This window comes from Aethalodelphis obliquidens, unplaced genomic scaffold (genome assembly GCF_003676395.1).
Source record: "Aethalodelphis obliquidens isolate GAN/ISIS:26980383/991018 unplaced genomic scaffold, ASM367639v1 scaffold2, whole genome shotgun sequence".
Classification (NCBI taxonomy): Eukaryota; Metazoa; Chordata; class Mammalia; order Artiodactyla; family Delphinidae; genus Aethalodelphis; species Aethalodelphis obliquidens.
In genome coordinates, this window is record NW_020837946.1 from 38,077,102 (window position 1) to 38,099,215 (window position 22,114).

The 22,114-nt window shown below is 39.1% G+C and overlaps 1 protein-coding gene across 4 annotated transcripts in view; it reads left to right on the plus strand.

The window, feature by feature from the left end:
* The window catches only part of GTF3C3 (general transcription factor IIIC subunit 3), a 39,820-nt gene that overhangs the window by 5,594 nt on the left and 12,112 nt on the right, over window positions 1-22,114 (plus strand). For 2 of the 4 annotated variants that reach the window (XM_027125277.1, XM_027125287.1), the window contains exons 1-12: window positions 3,531-3,785; window positions 4,713-4,824; window positions 8,639-8,829; window positions 9,342-9,465; window positions 11,483-11,674; window positions 12,191-12,356; window positions 15,920-16,067; window positions 16,610-16,709; window positions 17,520-17,623; window positions 18,582-18,753; window positions 21,050-21,252; window positions 21,595-21,696. In XM_027125277.1, the coding sequence (XP_026981078.1) occupies window positions 3,684-3,785; window positions 4,713-4,824; window positions 8,639-8,829; window positions 9,342-9,465; window positions 11,483-11,674; window positions 12,191-12,356; window positions 15,920-16,067; window positions 16,610-16,709; window positions 17,520-17,623; window positions 18,582-18,753; window positions 21,050-21,252; window positions 21,595-21,696 (1,716 nt within the window). In that variant the 5' untranslated portion in view covers window positions 3,531-3,683. Of the gene's footprint in view, window positions 1-3,402; window positions 3,786-4,712; window positions 4,825-8,638; window positions 8,830-9,341; window positions 9,466-11,482; window positions 11,675-12,190; window positions 12,357-15,919; window positions 16,068-16,609; window positions 16,710-17,519; window positions 17,624-18,581; window positions 18,754-21,049; window positions 21,253-21,594; window positions 21,697-22,114 lie in introns of those variants that run through there. The other 2 variants (XM_027125275.1, XM_027125280.1) reach the window with 2 other exon arrangements.

Below are 22,114 nucleotides of genomic sequence, written 5' to 3' on the forward strand. Positions count from 1 at the left end.
TTATTTATAATTATATTTTATGTTTGGCTGCGTTGGGTCTTCGTTGCTGCGTGTGGGCTTTCTCTAGTTGCGGTGTGTGGGCTTCTCATTGCGGTGGCTTCTCTTGTTGCGGAGCACGGGCTCTAGGTGTGCGGGATTCAGGAGTTGTGGCATGCAGGCTCAGTAGTTGTGGCTTGCAGGCTCTAGAGCACAGGCTCAGTAGCTGTGGAGCATGGGCTTAGTTGTTCTGTGGCACGTGGGATCTTCCCGGACCAGGGCTCGAACTCATGCCCCCTGCATTGGCAGGCAGATTCTTAACCACTGCGCCACCAGGGAAATCCTATAAGTAATTATTGATGAGCTATTCCTCATAAAAATAAGCCTGTTCAGATAAATGGTAGAGTGGTAGGGAGTGCTTCACCCCTGTCCAGTTCCACTCAAGTACCAGTGACTGGCTTTCCCTTTCCCTTTCACCACTCCTGCTCTGGTTGTCAAGAGCTCCACAAAGGGAATGTTTATTAGTTTTAAGGCCTCTGAAAAGGAAGGGCATCCACAGGGGACTTTTAGCTATGAGCTTGCAAAGTCTCAGCGCAGGACATGCATCCTTCTGCTGGAACATTCCTCACAACTGGCAGGTAGCTGTTGATGGGAGGCCTACACTCCACTAGACTAGAGTTTCTTATCAGTGATGGTATTGTCAGTTGGGGAAGGACAAGTCTTCGTGGTGACCATTTAGCACACCTGGTCCCCAGACAATGTATAGTGGTATATTAGTGATTTCCCCACCCCTGCGCTATTATTTTGACCACCAAAACCTCCCTATTCACATTTCTAAAAGGCCACTGGGGAAGCGATTTTGTCCTTGGCCGAGAACTGTCGTTAGGAAAACAGCAGAAGTGTAGTGTTTCCTGCAATGAAAATAAGTGTTCTGCAGGTGATCTAGGCTCCCAAGGGGTCTGTGGTCCTTCTCTGCATAGGTCCTTGACAGCCTCTCAACACTGACTCTGCTCCTCTTTGATGAGCATTCCATTCCCCATCCCTAGGACATGGCCTGTTGTCCCCTATCCTGGGTCTAGTGTGGTCAAGAACTATTAAGGGTGTGAGATTTTACCTGATTTGCAAGCTACACACTGGGTGCTGCAATTTCACAGATCCTGGTGGGCCCTGAGACCAGTGGGTCTAAGGCAATAGACTTTATTATTCATGGCTCAGCAGGCAGCATGTGTTTTACATTCCTGTTGGTTCTCCTTGTCCCCCAAGTATCATGGGGGCCATATGGAGGTGAGTCCAGGTGTTTACTGGGCACTAGTTGGTTTGTGCCACAGTTGAGGAACCCCAAACTTAGGAAATCCCCACTCTTACAAGGGGGCTACATGCCCAAACATGCCCAACCTTTGCCCCAGAGGGAAATATTATCATACTGGTCAGAAAACAAATCTGCCCTCTGTCCCAGAGGGAGACAATATCTCTATCTTTCAAGGCTGTTTGTTCTCCAGACATCCTTGAAAAGATAGTCCAGAGTGAAAGCAGTCACAAGTTTTTGCAAAAAAGTGAGAGAACCATGGGAAAATTGTCTCCCCAAAAGTGTCACACCCCATCCTGGCTCCTCCCCTTGAGGAAGGAGGGAGTCATTCCCTCCCTGTGTACTCTTCATGCTCTCGTCATGGTATAAATTCAATGTTCTGCTTTCTTCAGACATTCCATTTTGATTCTCAGAAATCAGTCTGAAAGTCTGAAAAGTTTCTTCTTGCTATTTTCATTACTGCTATAACAATTCCACTTCATCTCAAGGTAATGTGGATGCCTCTGACTCACCAGGGGACACATCACTTACAACAAAGTGGAGAAAAGAAAAGCAGAAAGATTCCAATTTCAAGACCTGTTGCTACATTCTGACCTGTAAAAAAAAAAAACCAAAAAAACAAAACTGTCACATCATCAAGGTGTTCCACAGCAGAAAAAATGTTCTCCCACCCCTTGCTTCCTGCTGCAAATCTCTGCAATGTGAATCTATATCATCACAATTGTTATTCCCATATTCCAGGCAGCCAATAACAAACAAGCTAGTCTAAGCCATCTGGGTCTTAGGAGAACATTCTCCTTACTAGGTGACCAGATTTGCTCCTTTTGATTTCCTTCTTTTCTCCTAAGGACTAGAGACTCGGCTTCCTCTCAAATGCAATTCCCTGACAGCCTGGAGAAATTCAGGGGGGAATTTACCTATTAGGGATTTCTGTGGATTACCTTATTCCAACCCACTCACCTAGCCTCCCATATTTTATACCCAGATAGGGCCCTGAGGATCCTTTATCATGAGAAAGGAATGACTTCCAGCTGGAGATTTTTTCTCTCACCTGGAAGTTCCCCTCTTACAGGTCCTGGCCCCTCATTCTCCCATCCAACTGTTGCTTTTCCTCATTTGGATTGTCATAAAGAGGCACCAATGGCCAAGCCAGGTGATAGGCTCCCTGTAACTTGTCCCTAACCTCAGCTGCACTGAGCTGCATTCCGTACCTCTTATCCCTTGCCCATTCCCAAGGCACTTTCAGTTCCATCCAGCTGAATTCATAAATGTGTTTTGAACATAGATTACTAGCCTACAGAGGAAAGTTCACAAAGATGTATCAGGTAGTGCTGTTCTCAAGATGTTGACAGCTAGCTAGTGTCTTTAGAAGAGGACAGCAGAGAAATAGTTATAAGACAAGGTAAAATGTAAACCACAGGAGTGTGTAGGAGCTGAAGAAGTGTTCCACTGAGGAGAGGCAGTATATCATATTAATTCCAAGTATGGGATTGGGAGTCAGATAGACCAGGGTTTGAATCTTGGCTCTACTACGTATTAGATTCAGAACGTTGGCATTAGGAATAACATAAAATAATAAAATATAATCCAAAAGGATTATTTTGAGATATGAATGTAATATGCATAAGACAGTACACAGCCTGTATAGTAAATGGGCAATAGTGTATGCTAATCATAGCAAATATTTGATTCTCTCTAAAAGTTTAACTGTTAAGAAAAGAAGAAAATTTGGGTGAGAATTAGAGGTGGGACGTGAAGTCTAGATGACCTAGTTACAGACTGAGAAGGAGTCTGAGGAAAGGGACAGCTTGAGGATTTGTGGAAGAGGGGAAAACTGATGGTGCCATTGATTGGAGGAGATGAGAGTTAAACCATAAATTGTGGGAGGACTTTAGCTTTCTGTGGCAGGGCAGAACTGGAAAGTGGAACGTGCACGTGGCAGAGGAAATGGTTAAATTAAGGAAAAAAATCACTACACCAATGATTAAATTAATTTTAAAAACAAACGTTCAAAAAAGAAATGGATTGAGAGTCAGAATTTTAATGGAGAATTGCGGGAAATGATGTAGATAAAGGAACATTTTCTTAAAGCACGTTTTTTTTTCCAACTCCTTAATAAGCTTAAACCGGAGGCCTGAGCCCGGCGGCAAGCGCGGCGACCCGGAGGGTCCAGCCGCTGTCCAGTCCGGGTCCTGCCCACGCCCACGTCGCCAGGAAGAGGCGGGGCCAGAAGTTCCTGCGGAACCCGAGCGCCGCGGTTGCGGCGCAGGCCGGGCAGTTTTCCCGGAAGGACTACGGGTCCTTGTTTTTAGCGCCTCGGCGTGGGGGTAGCGTCTGGGAGCTTCTGCTCTTCCGTTTCTCTGTTTCGGTTTCTGGAACTGCACATCAGATCCCCGCAGACATGTCGGGGTTCAGCCCGGAGCTCATCGACTATCTGGAAGGGAAGATCTCCTTTGAGGAGTTCGAAAGGCGGAGAGAAGAGAGAAAAACCCGTGAGAAGAAAGTGAGGAGATAATGGGCCAGGATGCTCCCTACTATCTCGTCTCCCTAAAACACTTAAGAGAGATGTGGGGGACCCAGTAACCCCGTTCGCTGTGATGGGGCGGGCCGGGTACTTCCAGCAGTTTCTTCCCCTTATTACCGAAACTCGGGTTCTCATCTCGTCCCTGTTCTAAGCTCCTCTTCAAAACATTTCACCCACCAAAAAGCTTTTGTCTCGGTGGTAACCACTTACCTTTTTTTCTGTTGCCAAATAGTGCATTTTTTATTTGAGGGTAGCATAACGCTGGTAGATTAAATGGGGGCGTGGGGAGTAGAGTTTGGAGGCAGTATCTGGTTCTAGTCCTAGCTTTGCCACTGTCTTCTTGCGCAACTCACCTCTCTTCTTTAGGCCTCAGTGTCTGTTTCTAGACGGAGTGATTTGAGCTTCCATTTTTCAGGAGTCTCCCAATGGTGTGGTGTAATCTTCCACAGAAAAGAGTGAATTTTTTTGTCTGTTAACAAAATCTCTGGGACATATTTTTTTAGACTTATGAGGAAATACGTGAACTTTCCATGTCTTCTCACTTGAAGTCCGAGGGAAAACAAAAGTAATTACACCTTTTGAGATTAGCTGTTGGATTCCTTCCTAAATCATGCAACTAATAGGGCCCCATCTCTTCTCATTTAAAAAGCAAGGATACAACGTGTAGATTAATGAAATCATCAAGGTTTTAAAAATTATTTTTTACAAACGACTGATTCAGCCTGAAGGATGAGACCTAAGTACTATGAAATGCTTTGGCTATATTCAAATTTAGATTCCACATAGTATGTATGTGTTCAGAGCTCAAGTCATAGAAATAGAGAATGAGGCAGATGCTGTATTCTCAACTGGGGAGCGCTAAATGTGCACTTGATTTTGGAATCATTAATTAATTTTCAATCTCAGAGTCTTCAGGAAAAAGGCAAGTCATCAGCTGAGGAAAATCCAAATGACTCTGCAGTTCCATCATCATCAGGAGTTGACTGTACCAAATCTCAGGACGAAGATGTCAATGAAGGTATGTTAAGATCCCTACCTTAAATGCATTAAATGTTAAGGGTACCTAATAGTTTAGTGAAAGCATTATTTTTTTTTTTTCCTGCAGTGGTATTCTGTCATTGATACCTGGCTTATTAGGAGCATAGTGCTTGGTGTGTAAGAGGTGCTCAATAAATATTTGTTGAATTATTGATTATGATGATGGTTAGTTTAGTGGGTTATGTTGTGGAGAAGTGTTTCAGATCGACATCAGCGTTTGTTTGGGAGCCATTTAGAGTCATTATTCTTTAAATTGACCCTCTCACTTGATTACTAATTCTTCTAGACTATACTCCCCCAAATTGTAATGAATTATACTTCTATACAAAGTGGCTTCCAAACCACTTTTTTAATTATGGGAGATGAGATAGAAATGTCAGAGTGGAAGGCCAGTTGGCTCCATATGGGACCTCACACACACAAGAGGTATCTTGGTATGTTACCTCATGCCAGGATCCAGTCCTCAGCTCTGCATGACCGGGTATTGTATTTGGTTGCTGCGCCCAGAGTAATTAAACTCATGAGAGCCTAAGTGATGAATTATTATGCAAATCTATTAATTTCTGGTGATTGATACACCTTTTTAGTGATCAGAATACTGATGATAGTTCATGGTATCCATTTACCCATGTCAAGTAACCTGGGATACTGAACTATCAGTTAGAATTTAGCTTTGGGTGTAAGGTCTGATTGAGAACTTAATTAAACTTTCTAGTCCTAGTGGGTAGAAATAGAGGCTGGTTCTTTTCCCTCCAAACAAATAAGACTTGACACAGAGAAAACACTAGTAGGGTGGACAGAAAACGAACAGGCTTTGTTACTGCTTCCTTGGACCAAGTGGGGAAGAAAGGGTAAAGAGGAGAGAAAATTGGGGTTATAGTTTCTTACCTTGCCAGGCAAGTGTGGTGAAAAATGGGGCTGAAATTGTTCTAAAACATGTGAGTCCTTCCTTATCTGCTCAGAGTAGGAGCTGCTCTTCCATCATCACATCTTTGAGGTGCAACTGTAGTACCAGACACCATGGGGTGCCTGCCAGTTTTCTTACCTAAAGCTGCCCCTGAGAGGTGCCCATTAGGCCCTCCCTAAAAAAAGGTGGTTAGTTGAATCCCATTCTAGCTCCCCATGAGCAGTCAGGCATACTAGCCTCAGCTCAAGTAATCCCATCAGTCCTTTTAAGATATTAAACTCCCAATTTCCCAGGAAGGTATTGTCCCAGAACTTTACCAAGACCTTTGGTAACTGTGAACATGTATTCAGAGCAGAGGAAGGGGTCAGTTTTGAACAGGTAAAGTCTGCTAATTGGAATATATGGCCACTAGAGTCATTGTCTTTTTCCTCCTATACATTGGTGAATTCTACTGCAAAATTCTTATTCTTGAGCACCAGGCAAATAGGGACTTCTTTTAATTTCATTTTCAGTTAATTGTTGCTGATATAAAAATTGCAGTTAATTTTTGTATATAGACTTTGTATCCAGGAACCTTGCTAATTCATGAATTCTGACAGTTTTTATGCAAAGATTGTTTTGGATATTCTATGTATATAATCATGTCATCTGTGAATGACAGTTTTATTTCTTCCTTAATCTTTATGTCTTTTATTTCTCTTCCCTTATTACATTAGCTAGGGCCTCCAGGACATCCAGTAAAATATTGAAAGGAGCGGTGATAGTAGGCATACTTGTCTCATTCCTGATGACTTTGAATAATTAACCGTTAACTGTGTTTGTGGAAAATTTTCTGTAGGTACTGTTTATTAAACTGAAGTATTCCCTTCCTTTTCTAGTTGACTTAAAATTTTAATTAGGAATAGGTGTTGGATTTTATCAAATGCTTCTCTGGGGGAATTCCCTGGCGGTCCAGTGGTTAGGACTAGGCGCTTTCACTGCCAGGGCCCAGGTATGATCCCTGGCTGGGGAACTAAGATCCCACAAGCCATGCAGCATGACCAAAAAAGAAAAAAAAAATGCTTCTCTGTATCAAGATGATCATATGACTTTTCTTTTTTTTTTTCTGTACTGTAATAAATTTTATTGATTTATTTTACACCGTTTTTTCATATTTATTTTGGGTGTTTAGAATTCTTGAAGATGATCATTATGACTTCATAATAATAATTACTATTTGTTGCTCAGAACATGTGGGTTTTTTTCATTCTCTTCTTCCTTAAGTATATTGACTATCTCATTTATCCAGCATCTTTGGGATTTGAGGTATTTCACATAAGTGAATAAGCTTAAGGATTTTTGAATATATATATATTTAAAATTTTAACTGTTGTAGCTTTTCTAAAATATGCTACTTGTCTCTGCTTTAACAGAAAATTGGCTTCTCAGCTTAACTTTTCTCTTTTTTTTTGTTTTTTTTGTTTGTTTGTTTTTGCGGTACCCGGGCCTCTCACTGTTGTGGCCTCTCCTGTTGCGGAGCACAGGCTCCGGACGCGCAGGCTCGGTGGCCATGGCTCACGGGCCCAGCCGCTCGCGGCATGTGGGATCTTCCCGGACCGGGACACGAACCCGCATCCCCTGCATTGGCAGGCGGACTCTCAACCACTGCGCCACCAGGGAAGCACCATCAGCTTAACTTTTCTTGATCATTCAAGATAATCATTATGAGGGCTTCCCTGGTGGCACAGTGGTTGGGAATCTGCCTGCCAATGCAGGGGACATGGGTTTGAGCCCTGGTCCAGGAAGATCCCACATGCTGTGGAGCAGTTAGGCCTGTGCACCACAACTACTGAGCCTGCGCTCTAGAGCCTGTGTGCCACAACTACTGAGCCTGCGTGCCACAACTACTGAAGCCCGTGCACCTAGAGCCCGTGCTCCACAACAAGAGAAGCCACCACAATGAGAAGACCTCGCACCACAGCGAAGAGTAGCCCCTATTCGATGCAACTAAAGAAAGCCTGCATGCAGCAATGAAGACCCAATGCAGCCAAAAATAAATAAATAAATACATACATACATTTATTAAAAAAAAAAAGATAATCATTATGAACTTACAAAAATCATTTTACTGTAGTGATATCCTCAGATACAGATGAAATATGTCATGTTATTTTGTTCCTGAAATAATAATAGTATTTTAATTTTAATAATAGCATTTATTAAGCCCTTACTATATGCTGGGCATTTTTCTAAGTACATATATATAAAGACTCATCTCATCCTCAGAGTTACCCTATAAGGCAGACATTATTGATCCCTTTTACAAATGAGCAAACTGAGGTACAGAGAGCTTCAGTAATTTGCCCAAGGTAACACAGCTGCTGATAGATGGAGATGAAGTTTGAAACCAGACAGCTTGGCTTTAGAGACCTCACCTTAAACCACTGTGCTATACCCACTGGTTATGTATCACCTTAAACTACTGTGCTACACCCCCTGGTTATGTACCACCTTAAACCACTGTTCCATACCTCCTAGTTATGTACCACCAGACTTTTTTAGTTCTTAGGTCTATGTCCTACAATTCTTTTATTTTTTTTTTCCTCTCTGCTTTTAACAGTTACCGTGTGTGCTTCTGATTTCCCACTAATTTTGCCTGTATGTCTGGGTAAGGCCTAAAGGATGAGTCAGCACTTCCTGCAGAGTAAAATACATGGCTTTGTGACAGCTTTCCTCTTTGGATTTTTTTTTGGGGGAGTGTTCATTTGTCTGTGTTTTTCTTTCAAGTTTGGTATTGCTGGGGTAGAAATTTATATTCCAGAAAATACTGTTTGTTTTTTCTTGCAACTAGTAAGTATGCTGAAGCTTTCTTTTTTTTTCTTTTCAACCTCAATGTCTTTGTCTTTAGGAGAAACATCAGATGGAGTCAGTAAGTCAGTTCACAAGGTCTTTGCTTCCATGCTTGGAGAGAATGAAGATGAGGAGGAGGAGGAGGACGAGGAGGAGGACGAGGAGGAGGAGACACCTGAGCAACCCACTGCAGGCGACGTGTTTGTATTAGAGATGGTTCTCAATCGTGAAACCAAGAAAATGATGAAAGTAAAGTGTTTCTTATTTTCGTATTTATAAATGGAATGTAAACATGTGATAAAGAAATTGAAAAAGAATCTTTAAATTATACATATATTCTGAAAGAATTCAAACTGTAAGAAAGGAAACACTATGAGACAACTACTGTTACTGGTTTGTTATGTTTCATTTTAGAGATTTTTAAATGTAAAACTTTAATTATTGCATGTCTCAAAATATACTGTCGTTTTGCTATTAAAAGGTCCATATTGTAACTTGATATTCTTTTAACCAAGTTCATTCTGAGTAGATAAGTTTGAAAGGAGAATCTTCAGTAGATTGCGTCATAAATCTCCTGACATATAAATCCATTTTATAGCATCCAGTTCCACATTTGTTCTAATTAGTAATTTAGTAATGCCTGACCAGTTTGATTTTTGCTTTCTTTAAATATTTTACTGTGACTTGAACTTGCTACTGTAGGAAAGTTTTGTTGGATTTGTTTTTTGTTTGAATCTAAATGTCATTTTTGTTCTGTACAGGAGAAAAGGCCTCGGAGTAAACTTCCCAGAGCTCTGAGAGGTCTCATGGGTGAAGCCAACATTCGCTTTGCTCGAGGAGAACGTGAAGAGGCGATATTGATGTGCATGGAAATCATAAGACAAGGTGTTTAATGTGGGGATTATTGACAATAGCAGTTTAATAGTCTGACTTGTTTGTTTTAATAAATGTATTTATTTTTGGCTTCATTGGGCCTTCGTTGCTGTGCGTGAACTTTCTCTAGTTGCAGCGAGCAGGGGCTACTCTTCGTAGCGGTGTGCAGGCTTCTCATTGCGGTGGCTTCTCTTGTTGCAGAGCATGGGCTCTACGGCCCATGTGGACTTTCGTTGTGGCATGTGGGCTTCAGTAGTTGTGGCATGCGGGCTTAGTTGCCTCATTTGAACCCGTGTCCCCTGAATTAGCAGGTGTATTCTTTTTTTTTAGCAGGTGGTTTCTTAACCACTGCACCACCAGGGAAGCCCTAATAGTCTGACTTTTAAAACAAACGGAGGAGCACCTCACTGTGCTATTTGGAAAATATATTCAGAAGCTTGGAGGTGATTGTGATAACAGTGATTTACCACTTTTCACATTGAATAGGTATCATTGCCAAGAAAATGAAAATCGCAGAGTATGATTCAATGAAATATCATTAATATTTATTGAACTCTTACAGGCTTTTTTAAAATTTGTGTGTTTTTGAATGTTTCATTTTAGGAGCTTTAGGCTTTTATAGTATTAGTCTTTTTAAAATATGGCGAACAAATTATTTTAAAACCACTTTGAAGAGTATTCTTTTATCTTCTATTTTCCAAATCAGACAGTGTTAGATTATTTTAATCTACTTTTTGATAAAAGACACAGTATACACTTGTCATCTTTCCATTAAACTGCAAACCTCAGGCATACTGAAGGATATCTTCAGAAGTCACTTTTTGACTAATCACTTATATTTATTGTTTTGCTCTCCTGATGTGTTGCCAAATGATGCCCTGCATAGTGGCAGGGATAGTTGTACTAGAGTGAACTTTCAATGTATCTTTTCAATATTTTGTCATTTCCTTTCATTTAGTCTAGGGTCCTTTTAGAAATCTTGTAAGATTCCTGGATTATTCATTAGAGTAATTTGAGGGCGCTGCTTTTCCTCTTTTACCCCATCAGAAATAAGATTAATCGAATTTGTTCCTTTAGGATATTTTGTTTGTTTCCTACTTTCAGTATTATCTGTTCCTTTATTTTATAATTGTTTATAAATATAAACAATTGTTTATAATTGTTTATTTTGACAATTACCTTTGATTTTAATCCCTTGTGATCTTAGAACCTCAATTCAAAAACATTATTTCAGAAATGTGGATTAACCTTTCACTTTGATAATCTGGATTTAGGTGCTACTTATGTATCTTCTGTCCATTAATCCCATACTCCTTCAGTGTGGAAGCCGGATCATGAAGATTTAACCCCACTGATATGGCTGATGCTCATTAGGATGAACTTGCTGAGTTAGTGAGCCTTGTTTAGCCTTAGCAAAGGGGGATTTTCTTGAAGGGGGCATGGTAGAGAGTAGGGTTTTTCATGAAATTACACCTGCTTACAGAAAAGAGTATCTTAAAAATGTGAAAATATACTAAAGCAAATATAATCTGTTTATTCTTTTTTTATAAATAAATTTATTTTATTTATTTATTTTGGCTGCATTGGGTCTTCGTTGCTGTGTGCAGGCTTTCTCTAGTTGCGGCAAGCGTTGCGGTGTGCAGGCCTCTCATCGCAGTGGCTTCTCTTGTTGCGGAGCACGGGCTCTAGGCGCGCGGGCTTCCGTAGTTGTGGCTCGCGGGCTCTAGAGCACAGGCTCAGTAGTTTGTGGCGCATGGGCTTAGTTGCTCTGCAGCATGTGGGATCTTCCCAGACCAGGGCTCGAACCCATGTCCCCTGCATTGGCATGTGGATTCTTAACCACTGCGCCACCAGGGAATCCCCTCTACTGTTTATTCTAAATTCCATTAAGTGGTTTGTATAATTCTGCTCATGTTATTTAAAAAGTTTAAATATTAGAGAAAGGATCCATAGTGTGAAACATGGAATTGACATCAGCTCAAGCCTCTTCCCTCAACCAATGGAATTCTTTTTTTCATATTCATTATAGCTCCTTTGGCTTATGAGCCATTTTCTACTCTTGCTATGATATATGAGGACCAAGGTGACATGGAGAAATCACTGCAGTTTGAGTTGATTGCTGCACATTTAAATCCCAGTGACACTGAAGAATGGGTTAGATTGGCAGAAATGTCCCTGGAACAAGACAATATTAAGCAGGCTATTTTTTGCTACACAAAAGGTAATAAAAGTGTTTTTCTCGTTTCCTTTGATAAAATGTTGTATAATAGGTTTTTTGATCAATGTACTTGCTCTTCTGGGGTGATGTTAGCTGAAATATATTTATTCCTTATATTCTGTTATACCAGAGGTAAGTATTTGGGCTCCCTGTATTTTCTTGTTTATCAGCAACTTTCTTTATATTGTGAGCTAATATTTGCACAAAAGTTGGTTGAAGAACAGGACCTTCAGTTTCCCACCAAGATCAGTGTTGGTTCTAAGCTGTTCCTTGAGGGTTAATATTAGACTTCAGTGACCAAATGGAGATTAATATGGAGATTTCAGGTTCTATTTGGTCTTAGATCAAGCCTAGTCTAGAGTTCCTGTGAAGGTAGATTTATTCCAGAATAACCCACTTGGTTGTATTGGAGAATTAGTTTAGAGTGTTTAATAGATTTTCTGAAAAGAAGGTGGGTCACACCCAGGTACCATGAACCCCTTTTTATGATATTATTTATATTCCTTTTTTTCTTTTTAGCACTTAAATATGAACCTACTAATGTCCGTTATCTGTGGGAGCGATCAAGCCTTTATGAACAGATGGGAGATCACAAAATGGCAATGGATGGTTATAGGCGTATTTTAAACCTTTTGTCTCCGTCTGATGGAGAACGATTTATGCAATTGTCCAGAGATATGGCAAAGTAAGTTCAAAGTGAAATATATATAAATGCCCTCATTAATCATCTTATTTTAGAAATCAAAGCATATATTTGATGTGAATATACTTTTTATTGAGGTTCAGTGAAGTGTTTTGCTTCTTGTATTTCATATTGTGCTTAAATATAGAGGTTTTCCCCCCCAGTACTTTTCTGTTTCCAAGTCAACTGTGTGATTGTTTAGAAAAATTTGGATATATGGTTATCTTTCACATGCTCAGAAGTTTAAAAATGGAGCATGTTCTGAAACGATGACTAGGTTCCCAGGTTTTCATAATTTAGTTGAAGTTAGGTACATTTGCAGTAATATTAAATTATTGCAAATGTGCTATTGAAATGTTTGTGCTCTGAGATCTTCTTTAATCATTTTATCTTGAGCCTGTACTAGAATAACTTTTTTTTTTTTTTTTTTTTTTTGCGGTATGTGGGCCTGTCACTGTTGTGGCCTCTCCCATTGCGGAGCACAGGCTCCGGACACGCAGGCTCAACAGCCATGGCTCACGGGCCCAGCCGCTCCACGGCATGTGGGATCCTCCTGCACCGGGGCACAAACCCATGTCCCCTGCATCGGCAGGCGGACTGTCAGCCACTGCGCCACCAGGGAAGCCCTAGAATAACATTTTAAGATGAAAATTTTTCTTTAGATTTGGCACATGCTACTGACTATGGTATATATTTTATTCTAAAATATGCCCAACTACATTCTCTTCTCTGATATGCTGTGCAGCAAAACAAGGCAGGGAACGTTCTGGCTACATAATGCCTTGTATGCTTTCTCTTCTAGGATGTCTACTATTTCAGCCTAGGATTAACCATGTTAATCTATGATCTGGGTATTTTAGGTTAACCCTGTTAATTCCATGGCCATTGTCATGAAGATGCTTAGCCGTGAGATCACTCACTGTGCTTCAGAGATGGGCTATGTAGGAATACTGGAAGTGTTGTTAGGAAATTTGTTGAGGGGAGGCAACCCTTAATCAATCCCTGATGTATATGATGAACTTTGAGGATCTTCCCAGGTTACTTTCTTTTAGTCAGATCTTTGGCTGTCATACTGGTTAGCCCAGTAGGCTTCTACTTTATGAATTGTTAGATGGCCTGTGAGAGTAAATTTGTTTTCCACTTGTATTTATAATCTTGTCAGGAAAGGGTGGTAATGAACAGTTCTGCCACTGCCATAGAAGTCCTTCCTACATGGAATTCTGTTACTATAACTTCTGATTGATTAGACTTTCTCTCAGTCCCTACTTTCCCTCTGGAAATAATTATTGAATATAAATTAGGTATTAGGTAGGCACTGTACAGGGCACCAGGAGATTCAGTATTGAATGAGTTTTACAATTTCCTGCTGTTTTGGAGCTTACATTCTAGTTGGGGGAGACAGGCAGTAAGCAAATAAACAACTAAATATGTCGTATATCAGATGTTGGTTAAGTGATATTAAGAAAGATGAAGCAGGGAAGAGAGATAAGTTGAGGAACAGGAGTGAGTTATTTTAAATCGGGGGATTAGAGAAGGACTTAATTCTTTATGTTATGGTCATACTGACCTGAAAGTGAACTGAAGGAGATACGGGAATAGATATTAGGGAAGAGTATTATAGGCAAAGGAAATGGCAAGCACAAAGGTATGCTCAGGGAACAACATGGAAGCTGAGGGTTTAGGGGGAGCGCCGGAAGGGGTAATGTTAGAGAGGTATCAGGAAAAGATCCCTCGGCCCTTGTGGGTCATTATAAGGTCTCTAACTTTTAATCTGAGTGAGTTTGGAAGCCATTGGAAGTTTTTGAGTAGAAGAGTGACTTGATCTGACTTAAATTTTAAATGCATCAATTTTGGCTGCTCTTTTGCGAATAGATTGAGTAATGGGAAGGATAGAGCAGGGGGGAACAGTTAGGAAATTATTGTAGTAATTCATGGAAGGGATAATGTAGCTTGGACCAGGGTAAAAGCCGTAGGAGGTGGTAAGAAATAACCAGATTCTGGCTGTATTTTGGAGGCTGAGCTCTAAGGATTTTCTGATGTATTGGGTATGAGGGAAGGTGTGTGTGTGTGTGAGTGTGTGTGTGTGTGTGTGTGAGAGAGAGAGAGAGAGAGAGAGAGAGAGATGGGGGGAGGGGCAGGAGGAGGGGAAACAGAAGGAAAGAGTTCTGAGAACTAAACCCTGAGGCACTACAGTGTTTAGAAGTCAGGATGATGAGGAAGAAACAGCAGGGAGGCTGTAAGGAAATGGACAGTGAACTTGGAGGAAACTAGGAGAACATGATATTCTAGAATTTTTTACTGAAGGAAGCACTTCAAGGAGGAGGGATGACCATCTGTGTGAAATACTGCAAGTAGATCACATAAAATGAGGACTAAGTATGAACATTGGAGATGGGTTGGGGGAGTCTGGGGGAAAGGCAGCTCTTTGGAGAAATTTACTAGGGGAGCAGAAGAATGGGGAGATAATTGGAATGGGTTGTAGGGACAAGAGACAATTTTTAAGTTGGGAAAAATTACGGTATATTTGTATTCAGGTGGGAATGATCTACAACCAAGGGACATATTGAAGATTCATGAGAGAAGGGACAATTGCTTGGTTGATATCCTTGAATAAATTGGAGGGAATGGGATCTAGTTGAGGGTTGGCCTTATGATAAAAGGAGAAGGCAGAAGATATGGCCATGGGTATGGGTAGGTAGTAGTAGGTAGATGTGTTGGGCGTATGTGGGATGTCTGATTTGAGTCTTTTTGTAAAATAAGAAGTGAGGTCATCAGCTGAGAGTGAGGATGGGAGACTTGTGGGTTTGGAGAGGAGAAGATGTGAAATAGCTGTCTGGGTCCTTGAGGTCTTGCTACCCCACAGACCGGAAGCATTTGTATTACCTGAGAGCCTGTCACAAATGTAGAATCTCAACCCTGCCCCAGCACTACTGGATCAGAATATGCCTTTTTATAAGATTCCCAGTTGACTTGTGTGCACATTCAAGTTTGAGAAGTACTGGACTGGTAACTGTAGTAAGATTGCTGACCAGCACCATGGGCCCACTTGAGGCTAGTGGTCATTAATTTAGAGTTTAGTGAGCATGGGCAGCTGGGCAGCTGGTGGTGCAGGCATATTTGGATTAACTAGGGTTGGAGTTTTATCAGATGATTTTGTTAAAGGGAGAGAGGAACAGAAGAAATGAGATGTGCAATGGAGTAATTATAATGTTGGATCACAGAGGAGGAAAGTGAGGACAGGAAGGGTGCAGAGACAGTGAAAGAATGGTAGGATCAATGCTTTGTAGATCCCATTGAGGTAGGAAAGTTGTTGGTATTGCATTACAGAGGAAGTGAGCTAGAATGATATGAAGTAGCTTTGGGAGACTGAGATGCTTAATGTTATGACATTACACATTTTTCTCTGGATCAGCTCTGATTATGATTTTAAAGAAGAGTTTTTTTCCTCCTCCCAAACTTTTAAGAAGATGAAAATCATAGTTAATAGTTAGAGGGTCTGTGTAAGAAAATGAATTTTATAATCTGAATTAAATAAGCTCTTATCCATTTTGCCATTATTTTTTTAGGAGTTACTATGAAGCCAATGATGTTATTTCAGCTATTAACATAATTGAAGAAGCTTTCTCAAAGCACCAGGGCCTAGTCTCCATGGAAGATGTTAACATTGCAGCTGAACTATACATTTCTAATAAACAATATGACAAAGCTTTGGAGGTAGGAACACTTATGTGTTTCTCTGTTAGGTTTTGAACACGTTTCTGTGTTCTAGAAATTCTTACAAATTGACAATTCCCCATTTTAGTTATATATATTAAATTACTTATATTTTAAATTATATATTTAAAGTCTGTATGGGCACATTTAGATTTTATAATAGTCCTGTATGAAATATAAAATGTAGTTGCCATATAATAAAAGCTATCGCCGTTATCATAGGTGCTAGATATGTCTGTCTTTCAGGGTAGCAGGACTCAGCAGCCAGACTGATTGCTGTGATTCATTTCTTAATCTGTTGGGAAAATTAGATTGGTTTGATATAGAGAAATTATGTATTTTCAGTTAAGCATTAGTTAATATGATATAAAAATGTTAATATTTCACAGTGGTTCCCTATTTTAAAGAGACATACTGTTGCTTTTTATAGCCTATTTATGTTTTGTAAGGATTATTTGAATTAACTACAAATCTTTGCATTGTGAAAAGGTTTTTCATACATTCCTATCGTATTATTTCCTTTTCTTCCCCCATTCTTTTAGGTAATTACAGATTTTTCTGGAATTGTGCTAGAAAAAAAAACTACAGAAGAAGGCACTTCAGAAGAGAATAAAAGTTGTAGTTTCCTCTGCATAGGAGAGTGTGCGTAATCCTCTCTTGTTCATAATGTGGCATTTTGAAATTGATAGTTAGTGTTTTCATAACAAGTTTTCCCAAGGAGCAATTTTCGTAACAGAGATTCCATATCTTTTTCTTGTGAGTATTCACTCACAGGTAATCTTTTTTTAAAAAAAAAAAAGTGTTTTCAGTCCCTTTTATTTCTCAATACATCCATTTGAACTTGGCATTTGTCATTGACCCAGGGTCCTGATAGTGCTATGTGAAAAAACGAATGAATTACCGAGCAACTTATCAAAAACCTTTAGAACTGAAGCAGTTTACTTTTCAAAAAGGGCTTAAAATGCTCTCTACTAATTTATTTCAAACTTAAGCATTGAAAAAATTCTACTTGAAACATAAGCATGGGCATAAAATGCTACTTCAGACTTAAGCACACTATTTTACTTTATCCCTTTCTCAGGCTCTTTGTAGTGAAGACTAAAAAGAGGCTTTTGGATTCAAGAAGAAAAAGAGAAAGTTCATGTATCCGTATTTGTCACTTTTGTTTTTTAGTTCTTTGTAGTTTTGATAGAAGGTGTGGGAGTTTATGTAGGTTTTCAGTAAGCAGTTAAGGTATTAGGAAAAGAATAGGAAGGATAATTGCTACGAAGGGACAGACCGAAAGAGGTGTAAGAACCTAGAACTAGAGTTGGCCAAACTTAGAATTGACTGTAGAATCATTTGCTTTGAGTGAAGTGAATGAGATCTTGCATAGAAGGTACAGTTTGCTTCATTTGCCCCACTTTCTAAGATTACATATAGGAACTTTTTGTCTGTCTGTCTAATCCACAGCTGGTGAGAATGTTTCCTGCACTATACCGGATGGTGTGCCAATAGATATCACAGTGAAGTTGATGGTCTGCCTTGTACATCTCAACATCCTTGAACCACTTAATGTAAGTAACATTAAGATTTGTACTTAAGATACTTTAGATCAAATCTACAATGTTTAGATAACAAGAAATTTTAAGTTGACCCTAGATTTCATATTAATAACCAGGAAGTCACAGTAAACATCAGATTATTTTGTGTGAATGTCTTTTAAAAGCTAAGTGTTTGGAAATGGGCTTATGATAATTTGTTGTTCTTTTAAAATGAGAATAATCCGGAGATCAGAGTGTGGGATTGGGCCTTTTAGACAATTGGCAGTTTCTGACAGCTGTTCTCTTTTGCCGACTTTGGACTAAGTGTATCATTGAATAAAAAAATGTATTGGGCATCTACTTTGCAGACCTTAGGATAAAGTGTTGAATATAATATACAAATCCCTGTCCTCATGGATCTTTTGTTTTAATGGGATTAGATAATAAAATAAATACATAAAATATAGGATGTTAGTTGGTGATCAGTGCTCTGGAGAAAAATCAGAGAAGAACAGGGAATACTGGGGGTGGGAGGAGTTACAATTTTATTAAATTGGTCAAGAAGAGCCTCCCCTGAAAAGTGACATTTGAATAATGACGTGAAGGAAGTGACGAAGTAAGCCAGGCAGGAACCGGAGGGAACAGCTTTCCAGAAAATCAGCAAACACAGAGGCCCTGAGGCCTGGGCGTTACTGACTTGCCAGAGGAAGAGCACAGCAGATCAGTGTTGCCCTAGCTCCTGCAATGCCTGTCTTGTAACAGGCCTTCGGAAGCAGTGTGCTGAATGAGTGAATGACGGCAGTATGAATTCTTTTTAATAGAGACTCAGAAATGAATTTAAAAAGTGATTATTTAAAGCTGTTTTTATTAAGCCTTTCTCCTCTTAGATTTGCCTCAGATAACTTGTATATATGTTAAAAAGAGAGATATAAGTAGATGAGCGTATTTGTAATGACTGTTTGACTTCCGGCTGTTAATTGTTGGGGTCTAGCCTCTCTTGACAACACTCGTGGAACAGAATCCCGAAGACATGGGAGACCTCTATCTCGATGTTGCTGAAGCTTTTCTGGATGTTGGTGAATATAATTCTGCACTTCCCCTCCTTAGTGCGCTAGTCTGCTCTGAAAGATATAACCTCGCAGTGGTTTGGCTTCGGCATGCAGGTAATACTTTTTTGTAGGAAGGAGAAGTTTTAATCACATAAGCAGGCAAGAACTTATTTCCCCAAGATGGTAATAATTATTATAAAATGTTAATGTCTTAGTGAAAGTATTTCTGGTTTCAGGGCAGTTTTTTGAAAGTCAGTATTTTAAGTTGTCTTGGTTTACTGCTAAGTGATTTTCCCTCACTAATATATTGGAGGAATGATTCACTTAATGGTACCAGAGTGAAGTAGAAAGACTAACATATCCCTGTTAAAAATACCTTAAATACCTGTCTTTTACCTGTCTTAACCACAGGCTCTGGTTTCTACTAATAGATTGTCAGACTTGGGATGTAATCTAATTTTTGAAGAGCTTTTAAGGATTTATATTTAATGTTATTTTGAGGAAAAAAAATTAATATATTTTCAATGTTCTTTGAGCTGAAAATATGCTCAAGATTGGATTTTATATGTCATTTTATTTCATTGCATCTAAATCCACAGTAATCTGAAATAAATCATTTAGAGTAGGAAAAGCAGCTTGGGAAAAACAACTAAATCTCTTACAGTAATGTATGAAAGCCAAAAATATTCTCATAGGATTTCCTATTGAATCAACATAAGAGATGCATTAAAGTTTGAATAGTCTTTGTTTCCAATATTGCATGATGGCAGAAAGTTTTAATATTTTCTTAAAATATTACATAATGGCAGAAAATCCTCTATAACTAGAGTAGCATTGATTGATATTCTGGGATATTTTGACACATATCACAGATATGAAATGGCAAAGAGAGCACTTAATGATTAAGATAGCACGTTACTATTTGGATGAGTGAACATGAATACAAATGTAATACCATCATAAAAAGTTACATTATTTGTAGGTTTTGAGTTTTAAAGACATGAGCCGGGAATTGAAGTTTTTATTGCCTTCCATAAGGCTGTGGTATTTATACTGCTCCTGTTACTAACAGTAGACATTTTTAAATCCTCTTTAATTATGATCGTGATACTGATACATGCTTTTTCCATGTTGAGCCTGTGTAGCTTGAGATAAGTGGAAGGTAAAACCTCAGAATCATCTAAAAATCATAAAGAAATTTGGAACAGTAGATAAGAAAGATCATTAGAGGAATTTAATGCTTGTAACATAATAACAAAATATCTTTTAAAGTGAGAAGTGAAAAATAATGAGAAATTCCATCACGATGATCCATCCACATTTAGTAGTCTTCCTTTATTACCAAAGTTTAACCTAAAGATAGTGATCAGGAGATATTTGAGAAATCTGAGATTTGAGAAAACAATTAGAGGCAAAATACCATCTTATAGGAGATCATTGCAGTGAAAAGGAAAGAGGTGAAAGGGCTTAGATTAGTGAGTGCTGTGGCTATTAGGGTGGAAAGAAGAAATGCTTACCAGGAATTCATCTTCAAGTTCAAATGATAGGACTTAATGATTGATTGGCATAAAGTGTGAGGAATAAGGCCCAGTAGCCTCACTTCTGAGAACTTACCCTGAGGAAATAATTGAGTGAGGTGAGGGGAGGTGGTTTATATTGGAGATCACAAAACTCAGGAGCCTGGCACGTAACAAAAGTGAATAAGTAGGTAAGTGAGAGGCCCAGGGCAGGGTGAGAACTGGAGACGCCCGTCTGAAGGGTGCTGCTGTTTCTCAGCATGGCTGATGCACCAAGTGGGAATGAAGGGACTCGCTGTTGCCAAATCCAGATTTTTCAAAAGAATCCAGTAACTTGGATTTCATAAAAAATCCTAGCTTTTAAGAATGTAGACAGTTCACTGTTTTTAACAGCACTGTGGCCTAACAAAGCATATCTGTAGGTTAAACTGGTCTGCCAGTTTGTGAACTCTGGCTTATATACATGAAGATATTTACTGTGGTGTTATTTATTAGAGTAAAAATTTGGGATAACCTAAATGTCAAATAATGTGGTTAAGTAAATAAGCAATTTAATTGAATATTATAATCAGTCAGAATGCCAGTGAAGGCATGGGAAAATGTTGAAAGCATAATAGTAAGTGAATAAATCAGAATACCAAATTGTGTGTGTGTGTGTGTGTGTGTGTGTGTGTGTGTGTGTGTGTGTGTATATAATATATACTGATTACATCCTTGTAGCATAGATAGAGATTAAAAGGGATAATTGTTTTAAAGTACTGGAAGTATGCATATATTTCTTTCTTGTTATAATTTGTTTGTATTGCTATAATTTCTTTTAAAATGGAGAAATAATTTTGGCCCGCTTACAAATCTGTAGTTCATATTAATGCTTTATTTTAACATCATTTTAGAATGCTTAAAGGCCTTAGGCTATATGGAGCGTGCTGCCGAAAGCTATGGCAAAGTGGTTGATCTGGCCCCCCTCCATTTGGATGCAAGAATTTCACTTTCCACCCTTCAGCAGCAGCTGGGCCGTCCTGAGAAAGCTCTGGAAGCTCTGGAACCAATGTATGATCCAGATACTTTAGCACAAGATGCAAATGCAGCACAGCAGGTAGGCCATGTAACATAGAAAGAAGTTTTTCTCGGTGGATTATGTTTTAGAACTTTTTCCTCTGTTAAGGATATCCCTACAGCTTATATCCAAGTTTTATTTTAGTGTATTAAATTCAGTGTTCTTGAAAAAGTGATTTTGAGTCTTAAGTTACAGCAACTTAACATTATGATTGTTAATGTTATAATTTATAGTTTCTAAAACATTGGATTTTAATTATTGTGAGAGATCATAAAGCAAATGTTCTTAAGGTTTGGTTTCTAAGACAAAACTTTTCTATGCAAACAAAACAATTTACAACAAAGGAATCTTGTCACACTTATCATGTGCTTATTTACTTAGGAACTGAAGTTGCTGCTTCAACGTTCTACTCTATTGTTTTCACAAGGCAAAATGTATGGTTATGTGGATACCTTGCTTACCATGTTAGCCATGCTTTTAAGGGTAGGTAATGATCTTTCTTTATATTAGCCTTGTTGACGTTTTAAATGTTTAGAATTTGGTTTAAACATAGATTATAGCCATCTCGTAACTCTCTTTTACTCTGTTAAACTCAAACTTTTTAAAGTGAAAGTCAGATAAAAGAAGACTTAGAGATTAATGGTATATAATTGAAAGTTCTACATGAAAGTGTAAACTTTACTATAGATTGTACAATAAAATCTTTGCTAGTACATATTTAGAAAAATGAGAACCATCATGGTATCAGTTATTGGCTCTGTAGACACTGCCATGTGCCAAAATTGTTCACTTTGCAAAAATATTTTCCGGATATGACATCCTTTCTGAGTCTGGCTTTTTTGCAGGGAGGTGGCTGTGTGTGTGTGTGTGTGTGTGTGTGTGTGTGTGTGTGTGTGTGTGT